The sequence below is a fragment of the Falco rusticolus genome, chromosome 3 (assembly GCF_015220075.1).
Source record: "Falco rusticolus isolate bFalRus1 chromosome 3, bFalRus1.pri, whole genome shotgun sequence".
NCBI classification, from domain to species: Eukaryota; Metazoa; Chordata; class Aves; order Falconiformes; family Falconidae; genus Falco; species Falco rusticolus.
This window is the reverse complement of record NC_051189.1, coordinates 33726096-33747600: the sequence shown is the minus strand read 5'-3', so window position 1 is coordinate 33747600 and position 21505 is coordinate 33726096. Positions and strand designations below refer to the sequence as shown.

The 21505-nt window shown below is 35.6% G+C and overlaps 1 protein-coding gene across 3 annotated transcripts in view; it reads left to right on the top strand.

The window, feature by feature from the left end:
- Window positions 1-21505, top strand: part of WWP1 (WW domain containing E3 ubiquitin protein ligase 1) — a 63907-nt gene that overhangs the window by 25730 nt on the left and 16672 nt on the right. The window contains exons 2-11 of one of the 3 annotated variants that reach the window (XM_037381190.1): window positions 405-495; window positions 4220-4358; window positions 6731-6855; window positions 9613-9750; window positions 9851-9914; window positions 12016-12197; window positions 15236-15584; window positions 17688-17783; window positions 18421-18595; window positions 21435-21489. In XM_037381190.1, coding sequence (XP_037237087.1) covers window positions 426-495; window positions 4220-4358; window positions 6731-6855; window positions 9613-9750; window positions 9851-9914; window positions 12016-12197; window positions 15236-15584; window positions 17688-17783; window positions 18421-18595; window positions 21435-21489 — 1393 coding nt within the window. In that variant the 5' untranslated portion in view covers window positions 405-425. Of the gene's footprint in view, window positions 1-404; window positions 496-4219; window positions 4359-6730; window positions 6856-9612; window positions 9751-9847; window positions 9915-12015; window positions 12198-15235; window positions 15585-17687; window positions 17784-18420; window positions 18596-21434; window positions 21490-21505 lie in introns of those variants that run through there. The other 2 variants (XM_037381189.1, XM_037381191.1) reach the window with 2 other exon arrangements.

Below are 21505 nucleotides of genomic sequence, written 5' to 3'. Positions count from 1 at the left end.
GGGAATGACTTGATTTTCAAGCATGTAAATGTTTTGGATGTTTTGTTCATTTGAAGTTCTTGGTGCTTAGCACATCTGAAATCAGACCATAAGCATACCTTCTGGAGATAGGAATATTGATAATATCACAGCTGAATTTTTTTTTGCCTTGCACAGTTGTTCTAAACTATGTGAATGTATGTATTACTGAAGTGTCTTGGCATCCTCAAAGGTAACGTCGGACAAATTTCAAAAGTAATTGTTTTTTTTTTTTAACTAGTGTTCTGAAAATAATGCATTCTGCCATACCTAAGTAACATTTGGTAACTTGCTGATTAGTTGAGCATTTTAGTTAATAGTTGGAACTAACATGCAGAGATAAGTCTTTTCAATAAGCTACCTGTGTATTTTTTTTTTTTTTTTAGGCTAAAGCCTAAACCTCTGACATGGCCACAGCCTCACCAAGATCTGATACAAGTAACAACCATAATGGAAGATTACAGATGCAAGTAACAGGCAAGTAGTGATTTGTATCATGGTGATTTTTACAGGAAAACATATGTATTCATAAAAGCAGTTTTTGAAATGAGTGTAGAAAATGGATCGGTATTGTTAATATTTTAACTAATAACTCAAATGTTAAAAGTTAAGAACATGACTATAATATATGTAGATGAATTAAAGCTAGGTAGAGGTTATACAGTGAGTTGGATGACAGGGTTTAACGATCTCTTCAAATTAAGAAAAAATGAGATTGAGTACAACAGTAGGGACAAATGGAAGGAATTTTGCTTGGGAATAAATAATTATTGGCACATATTCTATAGAGGGAACACATATTGCTGAAATTCTACAAAAAAGATGGGCAGTTGAATGAAGTCCAAGCTGAAAATGGGTACAACGTTATAGTGAAGTTGGAGGAGGACTGGAGGAAATCACAAAATCTGCTAGCCCTTCAAAAGGTTGTCTTTGATTACCTGTATCAGGTAAACATCTGTTGAGAATAATACAGGTATCCCGTATTAACCTTGGGTGCAGCAGGTTGGATTACACAGCCATATGGAATAATTCAGGTTGGAAGGGATATTTGGGGATTCCCTAGTCCGCTCTTTTGCTGAAGGCAGGGCTGCCTTTGAAATTGAATCAGGTCGCTAAGGGTATTGTCCAGTTGAATTTTCAGTATCTCAAAGGTTGTAGATTACCTTTTTTCCTGGGCAGATTGTTCTAGTGGTAAACCACATCAACGTGGAAGTGTTTTTCCTTCTATCCAATTGGAATTTACTGTGTTGCATCTCATGACTGTTCACATTTTTCTTGTTGCATAATTCGAGGCAGAATTCAGCAATCTCAATATCTGCTGGAAGGGAAACATGGTGGGCTACAAGCAATTCTGGAAATTTCTGATTATGTTGGGGACATATTCAGTAGATGTTGAACAGATGTTACGCATTTTGCTACTCATGGGTAAGAACTGGTGAGGGATGTGACAACTGGTGTCAATCTTAGTTGCTCTTTCTGTGGAATGGCAGAGCAGAACAAAGACTTGTAGTCCTAAGATAAGCAAAATGCATGTAGGTAAACAAGTTTGATAGCTAATTATGACAGTGTTACAGTATCTAAAAGTAGTAATGTTACCAGCAAGTAGTTCGATGTTGTGCATAAATATATATATACATAAATGTATAAGTGTGAATGTATGTATGTAAGTATTATTTTACCATTGATAAATAATTTGCACTTTCCAGGGATCTTACGAAATCTGGGAACCCTGTAAGAATGAATGCATGGCCACGAATATATTAAGGCTATTTTGAACAAAAATTGGAAAGCACATGAGTAAGATACTATGTCTTAAAAAAAGCTGCATCTCAAGAAAGATGTATCATGCTGGATGGTCCAAAGATGGCCAGGTCATCTGGTAAAAAATACATTGCTGCGGAGTCCCCCAAATAGATATTTTATCTAATCTGATAAGAGAGGAACCTTAAAACTGATTAACCCAGTTTAAGGATTAAATAACTTGATAAAGTGATGAATCATCAAAACTGGCAATAACTAACAGCATAGATGGAGCCACCTGTAGATTGAATATGTGTAACTGTAGCAAACTGTTACACAAATGACCCGTAACTTCAGATCTGTGTATGCAGAAGTGATCATTTTGGTATCCTGTACTGTACTGCTCCTTCCATAAGTAGTCTTCTATTTTTGTGGCACTGGAGCTTCTGTTGACTTCAAAAGATCTGGTTCAAGGATCAAAGTAGGAAGAAATTTGTGCAATTTTTAGGATTAGTTTTCTGAAGGTTTAATTCTCTAAAGGTCTTCATTGCAAGATCAGGGGAATGCCAGTGGCACTACAGGGAAAGAAATGGGAGACGAGTGTGGTACTGTAGTGCTGCTGACCTGCACTGGGTTATGCTGAGATGAGTTTATGCTGCTTTAGAGTCTAGACTTACGTTTCAGACACTATAATTAAAAAGCACATTTATAAAGGCAGCAACTAATGTATACACAGTTTGTAGACAAGGAAATTCATGTGAAGCAGTAAGAGACTTGTTTGGATTTATACAGTTACAGCATGTTGCCAACAAGTTTTGCCATCAGTATTTTTTCAAATATATTTTACCAATCTATCTTGTCTTGTTAGGTCTTTGTGAAGTCTTTTGCAGGTGTTTGTTACTTAGGACTTCGTTTAAAAAAATTAGGACTAACAAAAAAAAATTATAATGGTCTCCTTTCATGTTTGGGGACTCAAAACCTAATGACCTAAAACATAATCAGATAAAAGGGGGAAAACTAAAAGGAAGCTTGAATATTATGACTAAATACCTGTATTTTATCAAATGTTGCAGTTGCTTTTAGAAAGTAAAATATGGAGGAAAAAATGTGGAAGAACCAGAGGTTCTTAAAGGTTAAAAATATATCATGATTTCAGATGAAAAAATATGACGTGTGGAATGAAAAAATAAGACGTGTTTAGACTTCTACTTGTAATGTTACCAAAAGTGCATTTTCCTTTTATGACATGTGACACATGACTTAGACTGGACTTTTTAAGTATGAGGGCGTTAAGTGTGCACCTTTTGACTGAAATTAAGTAAAAGTCCATGGCTGTTGTGTTTAGAATCTTGGACACTTGCATCCCACTAACTTTTAGGTAACTAATGTATATGTCTCAGAAATTCTGTAATCCAGAAACACATGACAGACCTTTTTTGTCTGCCTTTCAGACAGTTTAGTTACCATACAGAAAAGTAAGTGGAAGTTATTTGCTAATGCAAAAATAACAGGGGCAGGATTATTTCCAAGTGGCTGAAAATACTCGGCTTTGCTATAGTTTGAAAGTGAAGGGAAAGAGAATCATGCGGAAGTGTGGAAGGAATGAGAGAAAAGGCATAGCCAGCAGGTAGGTACAGCTGTGAGTCCACTGATGTGGTCTTCTGAAGACAACATCTGCCTGAAATAGAATTTAAAATGTTGGCAGTTAGGCTGCTGCTGGGTTTTATAGTGACTTCCTCAGCTGAGCAAGGAAGTGAGAGAACAGATTTATTTTCAGGAACACTGAGAACCTTGTCAGCGATTAGGAGGTAAAAGATAGCTTCTTCAGTCATTTGCTATTTCTTAATTGTTGAATATTTAGCTGGAACCTTTAAGTTCATCCACAGAGCTATTTAGGGGAAATTCGAGAGCTGTTTTCTTACTTTTAACAAACTGATGTGTTACACCACAGATTAACCACACAGGTAATACCAAGAAGGAAATTTAGCTCTGTATACAGGCTTTGCTATACAGGGACACTTTGAAATAGGCCTGAACTGCATATGCTTTCATAACTACACACAATTTTTTTTTTTAAAAAAAAAGTTTGCCTGATAATCTCTCAAACGTATCATACTTAGGTATTTTTCAGTTAAGGGAAGAGTAGGAAGAACAATAAGAAATTACACAAAAGAACCCACATGATTTTCAGTGTTTATGTCTGAAATAATTGTGCTGTCTCTCCAACCCATCCTGCTGGTACGTGGTGAAGAGAAATGCTGCAATTGTTTTCAACTGTCTGACAAAGTAGCTTTTGAAAAGAAAAGCTACCATTTTAGCATTGACCTCTTTATATCCAGCAGAAGTAGAAAGGATGAGGAATAACGTTGCCATGCTGTGTTTCATACATTTTGTAGGCAGTATGTTTTCTGTTTTTTCAGCAACAATATGCTGTTGTAGATAAAACAATGTATTTTATTAGTTTCTAGTGCTAAACTGAAACGGAAAAAGAATTGGTTTGGAACAACTTTCTACACAGAATTAACTGCAGATGGAGAAATTAAGAAAACAGCAAAATCAAGTAGTTCTTCAAATCCAAAATGGGATGAGCAGCTGACAGTGTAAGTAGCTTTTTCAGGTTTTTTATACTATTTATTAGGCAGATATTGCAGGCAAATATTTACTAAGCTTGGATGCCTACGTTGTTTTCTCTGGCTGTTGATGATTAAATGCAGACATAAGATAATATTTATTTCAAATGAAATATTTTTTCTGAATTCTTACAATGTTTTGAGAATACTTTTTGTACAGTGTTCCTTGCATACAGTTGCTATACATGGTATACTCTTGATATTTGTTAGCGCTGTAGACCATTCAAGTTTGATTCCTCTATAGAAGTTGTTAATAATAAAATACTATGACATAGTAAAAAAGCTATGTCATTCTCAACTTTAAAAGGAAAATAATCTCAGCTGGATAAGTAGTAGTTATGAGGAAGGTCACTTCTTTCTTTAAATTTCCTGGTGAAGGCATACAAACATGAAAGCAGTTTACTGCAAAGTGACAAACAAAATTTATCATAACGTTTGACCTTTTTAATCTTCTTGTGATTTAATTTGGTTTAACTATGCTATGGGTGTAGATATACCTAAACATGACTCTATGAAGAGCTAGCAATCTTGCACCGTGCAGTTGGCTAGAATGCCTTATTATACATGCAAGATTGTACTGCTCCCAATTTGTGTCTGGAAACGGCATAGTTACTATCAAGTGGAATTGAGCCTGGGCCAGTACATTTTACAGCACCTGACTTGTCTGTGCAGTAGCCAGCTTCGTTAGTGCCACGCCAGGTTCCTATAACTAACAGTGCTGGAGCGTGGGGAGTACTACAACATACTTAGCTTTGGGGAAGTGTTTGCCTGGGAACACCTACTTATTAGCTCCAAACTTGGGCTGAATGAACCGAGTATTCCTTTGTGATGTTTCTGAATGTTTCAGGTTCAGTAGAGTTTATTAGCCCTTTGCAGGGTCGCAAAAGAGAATACTGTAGTCTTGGACCTGATGATGATTTCCAGGAGTTATTACTAGTTCAAGTACAGAGTTCTCGGTATATTCACAGAGACCAGAGTTTCTGTTGAGGAGGCAGATTCGATTTGTCAGGATTTGGTGAGCTGGTAGAAACAAGGTAATCTGCCATGCACGCTACAGCAAAGCAGACTCGTTCCATCATCCGTATTACTTAGGATCTTACCCTTAGGTATATAAGGTGTTCTGGCCCCCTCGTCCTCTGGCTATTGTAATAGTATTGTTGTTTTAGTTGCCCAGTCTGAGGATAAGTGGATCCTCTCGTTTACCAAACTACCCTCTCTTCCATGAATATGCATGAGCACCAGCAATATATTCTGTATTTGTAGGTGGTGTGTGGGTTTTTGGGGGGGTTTTGTTTGTTTTTTTTTCCCATTTACTTTTAGAGCTGGTCTTTCAGTAAGACTTCCATTAGAAGGCAGCCTAATCAAAAGGCAAACATAAATTTTCTCAGGGGTTTCAGCAAAAATGATGCACATTGTCCAACACACTCAAGTGACTATTACTATAAAGCTAGCTCGATTGTTGGGATCGTGGGATTGTCTTTAGTATTGTTTTCATCAATGCTGATATAACTGTCCATATTGAGTAGTGATGGATATGTGGCCTTTGACTTTTTGCACTGCATTTTTCACAGCCAGGAGCACTCTTGCAGTACTAGAACCTGTACTACTAAACTTGCTCTCCAGGACCTAGCATAGCTTCCCGTTTTCCTTCTTGAGCAGGGGAGAGATCACTGCCAAAGGTTATCATAATATTACTGTAATTTGGTACTTTACCTTTCTGCTTCCCTCCAATTTTTACTTTAGCTACATCATTTGATATTTTCCCCTCTGATTTCTGTGAGTATGCATTATGGTTTTATATATACTTGTGGATTCACAAATAGTGTTTTATAAACATTTTCATGGCACGCTGATGCCTATTAAGTGAGTTCTTCCTGCTTGCAAGTAGCTGATTGGTTGCTTTTTCCTTTTTTTTTTTTAAATAGTATTTTTCTTTCTAGTGACAGACAAGTATACTTACCACCTTTTTGTTCACATTTAATAATGTGAGTGTTTGGTTAGAATTCTGGAATAGTGAGGAATAGGGAAAATATGTCTTTCATAAAGTAAGATATGTTTTATATAACTGAGATTTGAGTGTAGTGTGGGTTATTCTGATACTCTTCAAATTCCTTATGTTATCATAGTAATGCACTTTAAGTGTGATCTTACGTATAAATATCATAGTGTTTGCAGTTCTTAGTTAAAAATTTCCCCTTGCAGTACAAAAACTTCTTTCAGTTAATTAGTATGAAGAAATCCAACAAATATGAGAAAGTGAATTAAGTTCAAATACTCCTAGTAGCAAGAACAAATACTTTAAAATCTGTATATATCTCTTAAAAAATGTATTTTATATGCAGGAATGTGACTCCACAGACTACGCTGGAATTTAGAGTGTGGAGCCATCACACTTTAAAAGCAGATGCTTTATTAGGAAGAGCCACTGTAGACTTGAGACAAGCTTTGGAAATACACAATAGAAAATGTAAGTTATCATGAAGGATATTTTGAGTAAAGTAGAATTATTATTACTAATTATACATCAAACTGTCAACTAGACTACTAACCGTACGTGAAATTACAACTGACTTTCAGTTGATGTCTTTACTCATCTCTTCTAGAGATGTCGGTGCTATCTAAAGCAATTTAAATGTAACAATGGGATATAATAATTTTGAAACAAACAATAGAGTATGAGTTAATTAAGTAAAAGCAGAAGTGACTAAATACGGTGTTTTGTGGCAATCTAGTAACTATTTTGCTAGAAGATCTGTTTTAGACTTGGTAAAAAAAAAAGTCTAAACTTTCAGAAAAGCCATCTATGTGATTTTTTTTCATGTTTTCCTTCTCTGGAATCACTAATAGAAAGGTTGTATATCTTTCCCTCATAATTTAGCTGCTCAGAGTGCAGTAAGAACCACTGATTAATGTGAAACATTTGAGAACTTCCTTAGAGTACATGAGAGGTTGTTGTGTTCTATGTAACTTCTAATTTTAACTGTCTTTAATAGAATTAAAATGGGTCTTCTTTATCTAATTTGCTTTTTAAACTTTTTTTCGTTAGTACAAGAAGATGGTGAATCCACACTTTAAATTCCACTCCAGAGTGGCAGTAGAATTCCAGCTAAAACAATCTCTAACCTTTCTCGCAAGTTAGATATATAAACCTAAGAGCTCCGTTTGGGGAGGTGGGGGAAAAGGAGAGCTGGAATAAAGCTTCATTTTTCTGATTCTTACAGAAAATTGAAACAGAATCTAAAATCAGGTGGGCTTTTTTAGCAGTGTTATAAAGTTTCTGCCCCAAAGTCCATAATTAAGCAGGAAAACTGCTTCTTTTTTAAATTAAAAAAAGTATATCAGAAGAAACTGGGTTGTAATAATGATTAAAAAAAAAAGTTTAATTTTTATTATCAAGATCCAGAGGATGTAGGATCCAACAACTTTGCAAATTCTTTCTGGGAATGGTTGACTGACTTAGCCGTACATTGCACCAAAGTAATTTATGTGCAGTGTTTCTGATTTGGGCAAGTCAGCAGTTTGATATACATTAGACTATCCAATAATTCAGTGGTAGAATAATCTGATTGTTGTTTTTCAGTCACTCAGTTATTGATACCTCATCTAAAATACAGCACTGAATGGCTCTTCAGTGAATAAAATGTGAAGGGGAAGTTCTCTAAAGGCAGAACCTTTAGAATTGGTGTTGTTACTTTCTCTCACTAACCACCACCAGTATTGAATTGCTGCCCACACCCCTTCCAGCTTTCTTGCCAGCTCAGTTGGACCACAGCCAACTGTTGATCTGGGTTGGAGGCATAACCTGTTAAAATAGCAGAAGCTAAACCCATCACCCTTTGCAGAAATGATGATTTACAAGTATGTTAATTTAACAACTCAGTGGTAGGCTAGTTTCTTTGTTCTTTCAGGTAGTACCATTTTCCAAAATGCAGATTGCAAAATCATTAATTCTGTAGATTTGCAAGCTTTGTGCTTGCTCCAGCAACTTGAAGTACTTTGAAATTCTTTCTAATATAGCAGTGGGTGTCTGCTGGTAACTGCTGCCCAACTACATTGTTGAACCTGCTCTTTAAAGTAACAGTTTAGATGGTATCTGGCAGTAGCTTATGGTAGCCTTCCCAATTTTAATGTTTATTGTTCATTTATGATATGTGTTAAGAATGGAAAAAAAAAAAAAGGAAATGCTAGTTTAATACATGGCAGTGCACAGTAAGCTTTAACTTGGAATGTTATCATATGGAGTGAAATATGGTGGTAGATCTTGAAAGATTAATCTTATAATCTGAGACCGCAACTACTAAAAGGCCTTAACCATTTAAACCTGATTAACGTGAACTCATGGCTGACTGTGTTTGGATTTATGACATGTAGCTTTTACTGCTGTACTAGTAATAGTTTATTTAGAGATAATCATGCAGCATCCACAGCATGTTTTACTTGTGGATTATGTATATATCTCTACAAGTATGTGCATTGCTTATCAGTCATACTGAATTCTTTAACTGCACCACATATACATTTTTTTGTATATCTCAAAATTTCTTTTGGTAAAGATATCTTCTGATTTCATTTTTGATAACTCAAGTAATCTCCTTTGTTACTGTTTAATCATGGAGTTGGGATCTATGAAAATGCTAGTAAGGATTTACTAAAAATAATTTTTAAAACTGAGGAAGAAGTCTAAGCCGTCCTTGTATTTATTTCTTCCTCAAAGTGATGTTCTTTTCAGTGGTCTCTTAGAATTAGTTTTGGAAGGTGATATGAGAAATGAACATAAGCTGTGGTTGTAGACTGAGGTTCCCAGTCATTTGCAAAATTTGGATGTGTAGTTCAGAAGTTGTTTGACTTTAAGCTGTCTCATGTTACGTAAGTAGTGCATAATTTCAAAAGGGCTCAGTGGAAACAGCAAACCTGGGAAATCATTAATAATAAAGTACTGAAACCATGTGGATCCTATAGCATACCTATAGAATATACTCTGTAAATGGCCAATTTATTTTTCCAATAAACTGTGCTTTTACCCACAGAAGATATAAATTTACACAGCTCCTTAGTGATTTCTATGTTGGTTTGAATCATCTGAGTATCTCTCACGTTCAGTTTTGTACAACTAAATACATGTATCTCGTTTTTGTGTTGAAAATATCTTTTAATGTTTTTTAGAATTTAACCTTTTATCCCTTCTCTCCTTCTCTCCCCCTATCCACCCCAACTCCATTTTTAGTGGAGAAGGTGAAAGAACAGTTGAAACTCTCTTTGGAAAACAAGAGTGGCATGGTGCAAACAGGTGAACTGACAGTTGTGCTGGATGGTTTGGTTGTTGAACAAGAATCTCTTACAAATCTCAGTTCATCAGCAACCAGTAAGTTAAAATAATTAAGTCGGATGGTAATATTTTGATTAAGGTTTCAAACAGACATAATAGAGTATTTCTGTTGAATTTGTTTCTTATTGTTCAGTAGAAGTTCAGCAAAATGGGGAGGCTGTGCATGAAAGCAGAGACGCTGCATCAAGAAGTACACCCAGGTAGGAATTTACTTTTGTGTTTATGCTATATGAAGTATATTAGCAAATTTATCAGTTGAAATGTTTGGCTTGTGTCTTTTTTTTTTTTTTTTTTTTAAATGCGATGGATTTTAAATTATGTTGCCACAGATTTTAGGAATATTACTTGTATGATAATTACATAAATTAGCTTGAGAGGAATTAAATTTACAACTCTGTTCTTCCTCTTCTGGCAAAGTCTGTTCTCCACTCTCTACTTTGTCATTGCCTCTTAGATGTGTAGGCCTCTGAACATAAAAATTTGGCGGACTGGAAGCCTACTAAATGCTGCGGCAGCAGAGATTAGGGGAGGAGTGGTTCAGTGGTGTGGGTTTTTTTTTTTTTTTTTGTACTTCATTCGTTTCCTTCTGCTGTTTAGGAACCATTTCTGTTCATGTCATACAACTTGTTGCAACATACCATCTGAATGGAAGGAAGAAGAAAAAAAGCCTAAATTACTTTCCCCTCACCCACTTCCTTTTTAAGGTTGTGATCAGGAATTTGAGACTTCTGTTGAGTTTAGAAAGCAGTATTCAGAACACTGAGGCAAAGTGTTTGCCTGGTTCAACCTGAAGTGGCAAGAAAAAGTCTTTGAAATCAATTTAGAGCTTCATTCTTGGCTTCTCTATCTTTCTACCAGCTCAGGGACTGCCTGGAGAGAAGTAGGAATAGGTTGTTTTCCCCCTTACAGCTAGTAAGTCAAATAGGTCGGCATTCATATCAATGTTACTGGCCTGCTCAGTTACCTTGGAGTGAATCCCTTTCCATTTAAGTTCTTGACACACAACAGAGTGAAAAAACATACAGTTGCTATGTATTTGAGTGACAGGGACACATTTGTCCTTGTACGCTCTATTCTTTTTTTGAATATGTGGAAGTTTGTCTCTGTTCTCCTATGGGTGCCCAGTATGAGGGAGTGAGGGTAAAAAGTTGCTTCTCCTTAGTTTTCTTTACAAAGGTTTGGGACTGCTGAAAGTGATTGGAAACACATCTGCATACTGTTTTGAAGCAGTAGTGACGATCATTTGTTTTCATTGAGCTGTTGCTGAAGGTGTGGCTTTTACTGGGATCCTGCTCTTGATGTTGATATTTTGATTAGAGCAGTATGCCATACAGCTATCCAGAAGTTTTGAATTACAGTTTTGAAATTAAGAGATGAAGAAATTTTTTAAGGTGGATTCTGTGCCTGTCTTTAGGAAGCAAATAGGGTTTGTAGTCTAGAGTTGAAAAGGGATACTATTTAATTCTCTCTTTATAGTACCCTTTTGGAGTTGGATAAGGTAGCATGGAAATGCTGCTTCTTCCTTTATTACTTTACAAAGTGGGGATTCTTACAATTCTCACATTTTTTTGTCATCTGTTTAACTTCTCTTTAATTTTTAGCCTCTACGCCTTGAGAAGATGGGGAGTTGGCGCTGAATTAGTTTTCACTGTATGTGTCTCTGGTGGGTGGCTTTAAGCATATAGGGATAGATTTAAGTAGAAACTGTAACTGAACAAGACTTTCTCTTCACAAGCCCTTACACTCCATTTATTTCCTTATGGCCTTACAAACACAGAGCTGCCTGTGTGTTTGTCCCATCGTGCCTATGCACAGAGAAGCTCATCTTATTTTCCTTTTACTGAGGGACAGTTTTGATACTTTCCTATGACTAGAATAATTTTTGGAGATAGGACTTACAAACCAAATTGTTCCACTTGCTTAATGAGAGAAAATGTTTTCCTGCTCATAGCTGCGCTTTGTGAGGGTCTCTAGGGCAGATTTGGAAGATGTGGCAGGCGTAGCAGTCTGCCCAACTCAATTCTAATATGTCATTACAAGTAAAAGATGAAATGGAAATGGAAAATTTTAACTATTTTAAGTATCTGAAATCCTCAAAACCAAAATTTGCCTTTTGTTCATTAATTGTTTTGGTCTTGCACTTGATTGTTTTCTAGGCTGCAGACATTGTGTATATAAACTCTTGCAAATTTACTTCCATTTCTTTTTTTGTGTGTGATTTAGTGTAAGATTTGGTTTAGTTGCATAACTGTTTAACATGTTGTTTGTACTAATCTAAAATGATCTTTTATTTTTGCCAAGATCTGCTTGTGACATTTCTAATGGGATAGACAATCAAGTACCTTCCAACTCTGTAGTGCAGAATACGTTCTGTATAGAAGCTGTTAACGGAGACAGCACACCATCTCCTACTCGTGTTGCAGCCAGACCCAAAAATACACCAGTACCAAAACCACTTGCAGCTCAGCCTGTCAACAGCACTGGTAAGAATGGGAGAGTTACAAGAACATGTTCAATAACGCTTTTTCACCTGGTTGAAATGTATCTGAAGTTGAGCCACTTTTTCTGTATACTTTTTGTTAGATTTTAAGAGTACTGAAAGGATGTTTCTGGGTTTGAATTTATAACTGTGTCTACTTCTGTGAATTTTAATGGAGTAGATCCATTCTTAAGTGTACAAAGTTTCATGTTTTCCTGTCAGTTCTCCTCTGTGATAGAAGAAAGATGCGAAGTATCCAAAACTTCCATTTCTCTGTCACACCTGACTAAACCATATTACTGATTGCAGGAAAAATCAGATTTCTTCCACAATTAATTTGAATAACTATAGTTAAGTTTTTTTTGCCATTACATAAATCTGATTTTTGGTCTTGTCAGGGAACTTCTGCGCTCTGAGTTGAGAAGTGTTGCAGGCTCTCCTTGCCTTCCATTTTTTAAAAATGTATGCTGTTTAAAAACAGATATTGGCAGAATAGTAAATTTCATTTCCTCTTAAACACAAACCCTTTGATATGACTACAACATTCAGTACACTAAAACCAGTGAAAAGAAAGTATATATTTTATTTTTGTTCACCTGGAAAAACTTTGCATCTAATAATGACTCTGCTTTCTAAGCACTTTCTGCCTTTTCTCAGCTGTTTGAATTTCAGTGATAGCAGAGGAAAAAGGTAACCTTAAATAGAAACAGGCAGGCTCTTAATAAACAGCTGAACAGAGATTGTCAAACTTCTTATAATAGAGTGGGAAATGTGGGTATGGTGGGAAGATAGCAGAAACAATTATGGACTTTAAAAGGTAGTAATTAAATTAGGCCTTCTCTGAAGCTTTTCTCTATTTGGAGAACTTGAATTTGATTTCCCTATCTTTTCAGTTGAAGGCCAGAGGGCCTATCTATTATTTAGGCATTGCTCCCTTTTTCTGCAAAGCAGAGGGATCCATTTGAAATCTGTACTAGGATAGAGTAATTGCAAAAATAATTGATTTATTAAAATAGAAATATTGAGGAAATCATCACTGAGCTTGCACTGAGGCACTGATATAACAGTTTTCAACTGCTATACCAGTTCATGGACACTTAAGGCAAGATGTAAAACAGGTCTCCAGCATTTGTTGATGACAGACTTTCCCAACCCCTCCCCCATTGTGCTTAGCAGGATTGTGATTTCATGTGATATCACCAGAATTGCTGTTTGAGATCTAACTAGTAGAACTGATGATTTGTCAGTTATTTTGCTTCTAACTTTGTTATGTAATCCCATTCACTCGTCCATGTAGATGAATTAAATGGGTTTTTTTAATGAAAACTGAAATTCCAGTTCACTTTTTTCCTATTTAAGTAAAATTGTTGCTAGTTAAGGCAGAAGTCTGAAGAAACTTGATCAGGTTGTCTGCAGTTGTGTTGGTTTTTTTAACTTCATGCTTTACATTTGCTTGAAATAATACAAAGTCTTGATGTGTCTTAATATAGTTAACCTGTTTATTGTGAGCTGGAAGTAGTGATGTATTACCCTGGAATAATTGTGTTCAAAAAGCAATGCCTTTACAAATTTTACAAATCTGCAGCTGCCTGTAAAATCATGCTTATCATTATGCCTCTCAAGAAAATATTTGTGATGCAGTGATAATTCCTTAAAGAAACTGACTTGCTAATTTAAATACATTGCTGATGATGGTTTTATTGTTTATAATTCTTTGACCTGCTTTTCTGACCATCTAGGAAAGCAAGAAATTGCTGACATTATGTATATTGCAAGTAATAAGTAGAATCTAGCTATTTTTTTATTTGTATTATACAGAATTAAAGTAAATGAACACTTTAAATGATGGAACAGCATTTTATAGGCACTTGCTGCTAGGGTTAAATTTTGCAAATCAATATTAATAAGATTGTGAGTACAGAGCAGTTATATTGGCCTCAGTCCTTAGAATTGTAAGCTGATGGTATGCTGTTAGAAAATTACTTGAAGTCTGTGTTGCATATTATATTTAGTCTTGTAGAAAAATAGTTCCAACTCTAGAAGTACAAACTGATGAGCTTAAATAGAATTGTCACTGTCTGGTGTTGATTAGTGATGCAGAAAATGAAAGCTGTGAATGTTGTTGTACTGCTTTTAATGGGACCTTGACTTCAGTTGGGGATCCTGCTGACTGCTGTACCTGATCTCACTTGTCTAAGATAAGATCTTGTTGTCCTGAGATACTGTTCTGTTAAACTCTGCAGATGATTGGTATTGATATATTACTGGCCAAGTGGGCTTGGGGGTAATAAAGCCTCCTTAGCCCCCTCTTCCTCCTAAACCCATGCCTGCTGTAAACTTTTTATGAGATTCTGCTTGAGTTGGGTGACATTTGCATTGTTCCTTAAAAGACAGAAATTGATTTACGTTGTGATTCTAAAATAATTTTCTTCAGTCATTGAACTACATAAGTTGTTAGCCAAATACTAATTTTTATATTTTAATCCTGCTTTTGAAGGTTTTTTTTTCCAAGTCACACACATCTGGTTTTTGCTTAATTGTAGAGTTCTGTAGCTCAACTCTGAAAAAGGGATTAAAAATTTTCTGTAAGAACTACCTCTTAGTTTTTCAAATGTCATTGTTACTTATCTCTTAATATTTTTATTTCATGGCATACTAATCAAGATGCTCTTTTGAAGTTGATGTAAGTTCAAAGTTTCCAAGCAAATAAAGCAGTAGTGTTTTCTGGGAAGCAGCTGAGTACCTTTTGCTAATCTAAAGAGTAAGGTATAACATGGAATTGACCAAGATATACAGAAGCTAAGAAATTGTCTTAGCAGGGAAGGACAGAGTATGATTTGCAGACTGTAAGTTTTAATTACAGCTTTAACTGCTGAGGCAGGTGCATTGTGACTTTTTGTCATCTGAGACAAAAATGCTGTTTGTGGCATATAGGTGCAACTAAAACATTCCTTCCATGTTGTTTACTGTAAAAGCTGGTCATTTGAAAAGTAAATCTCATCAGATTCTGATACACAAATGTTCCTATTTCCCATTTTTCAGTTAATGGGGAGTCATCCACCTCTGCATCAGAAGCTGGTAATTCTTCTGTCTCTGAGGCTCCAGTAGGCTCCATTGAAGCTCCTATGTCTTCAGATTGCAATGACACTGCAGCAGAACCTCAGTCAACAACAGAAGCAACTAGTTGTTCTGAAAGCCACACTTCTGCATTACCTGTTGTGTCTGCTGGACTAGAACCTACAGCTGCAACAGACTGTCCTCAACCTAATGCTAGAAACAGTGTAGCAGCAGATGCACCAAAACCAAGGGAATCCTCCTCCACCTCAAGTGCATCTGCAGAACCTGTAAGACAGCAGCCTGGTAATGCCAGTACAGAACCTTTGCCACCAGGGTATGTGGGCTTGATTTTAATACTATAATTATGTTTCATCTGAGTGTGCATATAAACAGAAATTTAATTCTATACTGGGATTGCCAAATTTAGGTCAGTTGGCTGAGATGGAGTTATTTGATCTAAAATGGGGTTTGTACTGCTGCTGTAACTGGCTAGTAGCTCTCATCCTAGAAAGTAACAACAGATAACTGATTTGCTGAGGCAGTTTTGTGATCTAGATAGACAAACTCTTGGGCATTGTGGATGTGAAGACTTTTAATTTGTTATGTTCAAACTTAATTTGGGTCATTATTTCTTACTCCTTTGGCTCTTAAACTATGAGAATGTAGTAGGGACTAAAATACAGAACAGTGAAAGTTAATAAAATAGTCTAGAAATACTTGTAGGGGCTTGCTGTACAACAAAATCAATGTTAGAGATAAAAATACGTATTTGAAGTATATATGTATATGCTCAGAATAGCTAGAAACTTTTAATTCAGTTAGATCGTTAGAAACTACTTCTGTAGTCCTAAACCTTTAATGCAAAATTAAAATGTGCTTAGACATTAAGTGAAAATATAGTACATGCTCAAATATATACATTGATCTTAATATTTTTTTATAGATGCTTTCATGTTTGTATGTAAAGATGTCTTTAATAACTAATTGGAAATGCTGACATTTCCACAATATTCTAAATATTAACTATTTTGGCATTTTCTTAACCCGGTGTATATACCTTGTGTCATTGTAGCTGATCTATCAGAAAGCCTGTCTTGTAACTGCTCACTCTGAAGGGGGCAGGGTGTGTGTGTGTGTGTCAGTAAGTTACTAGTGACACCACATTTGAGTTTCTGTTTCATAAACACGAAAATAAGCATCTAAAAAGATAGAAATATTGTATATGTGTGGTTGGAGAAGAGTTACAAAGTTTTTAATTTTCAGGTGCTTTGACAATGGAAGCTCTTTATAGGTGGGAACTCCTGGTCATCTGCCTGTCAAACTTTTTTTTTTTAATTAAATTACATGCTTTCCCATTGAGGACAGGGTCATGAGTTCCAGACATAGTGGACACTACGGTGAAATGCATTTCTTCATCATTCCTTCTAGATCTCATTCCTGTGGGGGATTTTTTTGTGGCTCCCTGCTGCACTCCCCACAATCTAGTTGATGCTTATGTCAGTCTCCATTATGTTTAGCCCTAGTCACTCAGGAACATGCTGCTCCTCCTTTCTTATCGTCTTGTAGTCTTAGTATTTAACCTCTTGAACTGCAGAAAACATTTTGTACTGGTTTTATAGGATGCTCTAATAGTAGGGAAATGTACATCAAATCCTATGAGTAGCAGATAAGGTGTTCTGCTTACAGTTTTAGGAGCTAATTAATTATGTATATAAGAAAACCAAACATATATGTAATGGAGCCAACAGCTTCAGCTTTTCATTTTAACATTTATCCTGGTTTCTTCTCCTATTGATAAATATTTTTACTACATTATGGGAGTGCACAGCAGCATGAAACTTCAATTGTTTATAATGCTTGGATCTCTCTCCATCTTCAATTTAAATTTGCTTTGCAACTGAAGCTGAAGAAATAATCCCCAGAGACATCAGATGGAGAATTTAGCAGGATAGGAAATAGAAACACAGGAAAACCATCTGTTAGCACATATTTCAGGTTCACTCTGAATGATCCTGTTGTTTGTTGGATATAGGGAACAGTGCTTAGCAATGTAAACTCCTGGTTTTTTGAGAGAGGCATGAACTTGGAAATGCAAAGAATGTGTCTCTAAGCACTTTTTGAATGAGGTTATTTTAGCATCCAAGCCTTGAGCAGATAATTGACGTTTTTTCCAGATATGTTAAATAGAATTTGAAAATGGTTGTGAATATTGATGTATGCTTGTTATATGTACCAAGTCCCTTAAATAATACTGTGATATCAGTTAATAGGAAATAACTGATAAGTATTCTAGTGTGAGTTTTCTTTGGTGTTTTAGAATGAGTTTTGGATCATAGTATTTCCATTCTATACCAAGACACTTTTTGGCTTAGTGGGAAATAAGTCCTAAGGAAGCATTGTCACCTTGACTTACATGAAAGTCTTTTTTGTCCTGAAGGTGGGAGCAAAGAAAGGATCCTCATGGTAGAACTTACTACGTTGATCATAACACAAGAACTACAACATGGGAGAGACCACAGCCCTTACCTCCTGGGTAATGTAGACTTCTTTAATTTATATATGCTAAAGGTACTAGGGTTTTTTTTGTTTGTTTGGTGCAGGAAAAATACTGTTTTTTATAAGCAGCTCATCAAAAACATATATTGTATATTAAGAAATTCTAGCTTTCAGTTAATTTAGAATTATATTTATTGCAGCTAGCATTATAGGAATGTTGGTACTGTGTATGTCGCTTGTTTTGATCACTCATTCAAATACAGCTACTGAATTACTTTGTTTTTGCTTTAAAACTTAAGCATTAAGTAATGCATATTTGACCACCTTTATTTAGGTAGCACCACTAGGTGTAGTGCACTGGTTCCAGACCTCAGATTTCCAAGCAAAGTGTTTCTGTGAAACCTGCCAACATTGCTTATGGTTACAGGAACGTACAAGGTTAAAAATGAGGTGACAGAGCTGAACATGCTATTTCTTGGAGTCTAGTTTTGATCAGTGTGGTTGTCCTTTTACCAATAAAGTTGGGGAGTACTTTTGTGTACTTTGGAAATTAAAATCATGCCTGTGACTCCAGTACTTCATTCAAGTACTGTCTAGGAATTCAATGTAAAAATATAATCAGTTATGTAATATTACTGAGAAATTTAACTTTTAACATTTGTGTTTCTTGAAAGCTGGGAAAGAAGAGTTGATGATCGTGGGAGAGTTTACTATGTGGACCACAACACCAGAACAACAACGTGGCAGCGACCAACAATGGAATCAGTCAGGAACTTTGAGCAGTGGCAATCTCAACGGAATCAACTGCAGGGAGCTATGCAACAGTTTAACCAACGATACCTCTATTCGGTAACTTTTACATAAAACATAGAAATTAGTAGAGAGGTATAGGTATACTTTTTGTTCTTTAACTTTTTCTAAAGTGATTTTATAACTATTCAACCATATGAGTTACAAGACATTCGGCATCAGTAATTGAGTTTCTGTTTCTTTTGAAAAATGTTAACAAAAATATTTCTTAAAGGTAAAAAGTACTCCCTTCTGAGCCTCTTTCCTAACTTGAGCCTTGTGTACTGCATGATACTTAAGACTTTTAATGACAGTAGTAAGAGGTAAAAGTAAAGCAGTTAACTGAAAAGGAACATAAAAACTGAGTTATAGGTATTTTGAACAAATCAGTTTGTTTTATGTAGTTAGGGAAAGATAGAATGATTGGTGGTCATCTGGTTGACCCCTGCTGCTCAAGCAGGGACACCTAAAGCCAGTTGGCCAGGACTGTGTCCAGACAGCTTTTAAATACTTCTAAGGAGGAAGACTCCACAACCTCCGTGGGCAACCTGTGCCAGTGTTCAGTCATCCTTATAGTTAAAAATGTTCAGAGGGAACTTCCTGTGTTTCAGTGTGTGCCCACTGACTCTGGTCACGACACTGAGCACCACTGGAAAGAGCCTGGCTCCATCCATTTTGCACCCTCTCTTCAGATACACATTGGTAACTTAATGCAAATGCAAAAATCACAGCTGAAGCATATCAAGCCAAAAATTCTCACTGAGCAACTTTACGTAGTTGTGTACTACTTTGATCAGTTGCTTAAGCATCTAAGAAAACACTTTTCCTGATCCTAAGATTTATTTTGGTTTTAGACAATTTACTCTCTCAGTGAACAATATATTTTTTTAAATTAAATCATGTTCCTTCCTTCGTTTCATGGTAACGGCTGCTGAAAACCAGACTCATTTCTTAAAATGTCCCATCTGACCTTAGAGTCATCAAATTAGGATTTGTTTGTGAGAATATGTTTGCATCTCTTTAGAAGTCTGTTTTCTAAGTAGTGTATCATTTGCATACCTAGAACTCACATTTTGTTGAGGGGAGGGAATTGAAATTAGTGAGAAAACTGTGTATGCTTTTAAATATTTTTTTTTAATTTATTGCTGCTGTATACTTTTCTTCTAGAACTGTTAGTCAAACTACAGGTTACTTTTCTCCCTCTGGTGAGATACCAGGATTTTACCTATATAGCACTTCACATGTGAGATTGTAATTTAATTTTAGTTACTTTCATTTTTACTGAAATATATTAATTATAATATCTTTTTAATATTAATATATCAGTATTTTATAACTATATGTTATTACATGCATTTAATATATATTAAATATTATAATTATATATTGTAATTAATGCATTTTAATATAATATAATGAAAGGGGTTAATATATTGTACCCCTTTTGGTGCTGAATCTGGCTCATCCCATGCCACTGCGTAATGTTTCAGTGTGTTCTGTTAAATATACATTAGCCAGCAGCCCCACACAAATCCTTGGACTCATTAAGAAGATCGGAAATCTTTGATTCATGCCACCATTCAGTTCTTTGGCAGACAGTATTTTCTTTTGTGCACTGTTCTTTTTATACTCACCACAGTGACGTCTTTGGTTACAGGATCATTGTGACTGTATAGTTTCCAAAAGCAGGAAAGTCTAACTGCATTTTCTGCTGAGATAATGATAATTCTGTGTTCATATCTAGTAGCTGGTGGCTGGAACAAAGAGGCAGCTTCATTTTCAGTGTAACTATTGCATTTTCATCTGGTCCTTGCTCTGTTTCTGTTTTACAGAAAGAATAGGTTTTGGTTTTGTTTTTTGGGGTTTTTTTCTTTGTTTTTTTGTTTTGGGTTTTTTTTTTGTTGTTGTTGTTTGTTTTGTTGTTTTTTTTATTATTATTTGTTTGGGGGTTTTGATTTTTTTTTTCCGGAATTTGCTGTTGTAAACTCTTCAGTGGATTTGAGATTTTTGGATTGCAAATGCTATATAAAGCAGTATTAGTAGCAAGGTGATGCTTAAGATACTCTTTGGAAAATGAAGACTGGTTGCCATATATCAACATTCCATTCTGCACAAAAAAAAAACCCCAAACAACCAACCCTCCCCCCCCATACTTTCAGTGTCCAAAAAATGTAAGGGGCTGGATGCTTTTACTTACAAATCAGAGCATGCATCCTGCAGTCTGGGGAATTTTTGCCTTTTACATTTTGTTTTTTTCCCATGCTTTGTATTCTTGGGAGCTACTGGGGGACCTCTGCAAGGTTATAGCATATTATGAGCTTAGCATGGTTTTACATAATGTTTTAATCTAGAGGGTTTTTTCCTTTTTTTTTTTTTTTTCTCTTTTCCTTTTAACCTTACTGGTATGTTGGTATATTTTTAAACATCCACGTATTTTAATGAATGCAGCTGCATTTGCAAAGAATGTCAGTCTTAAAATAGCCAAACATCCAGGGATGACATCATGTATTATGGAATTAAAAAAAACTATGTTGGCAGTAAGCACTGTGCTTGGAAATGTTTGCTATGGTAAAGTATGTTCTTAAGATCACGATGCTTATCTTCTTATACATGCTTCCACAAAACTTCTGTGAACTTCTTAAAGACCACTGACTGACTCTCAAGTTTATTGTAGGAGGGGAAAGGGAGGGTACATTGGGTTGGAAACAGTGGAGGCAAATGTGCAAATCATATCTTATTATCATATAATCTGTTTCTTCACAAAATCAGACTAAAAATGGCATGATTTTTTTTTCCAGAGTGGATAGTCTTCATAACTAGTGGTAATCTTGAAACACATTAAGGAAAAAAAATAGGAAAAATATTTGGCCTAACTTAGTGTCCTCTTGTTTTTAAATAGGCTTCGATGTTGTCAGCAGAAAATGATCCACTTGGGCCTTTACCACCAGGTTGGGGTAAGTTAATTAGCTG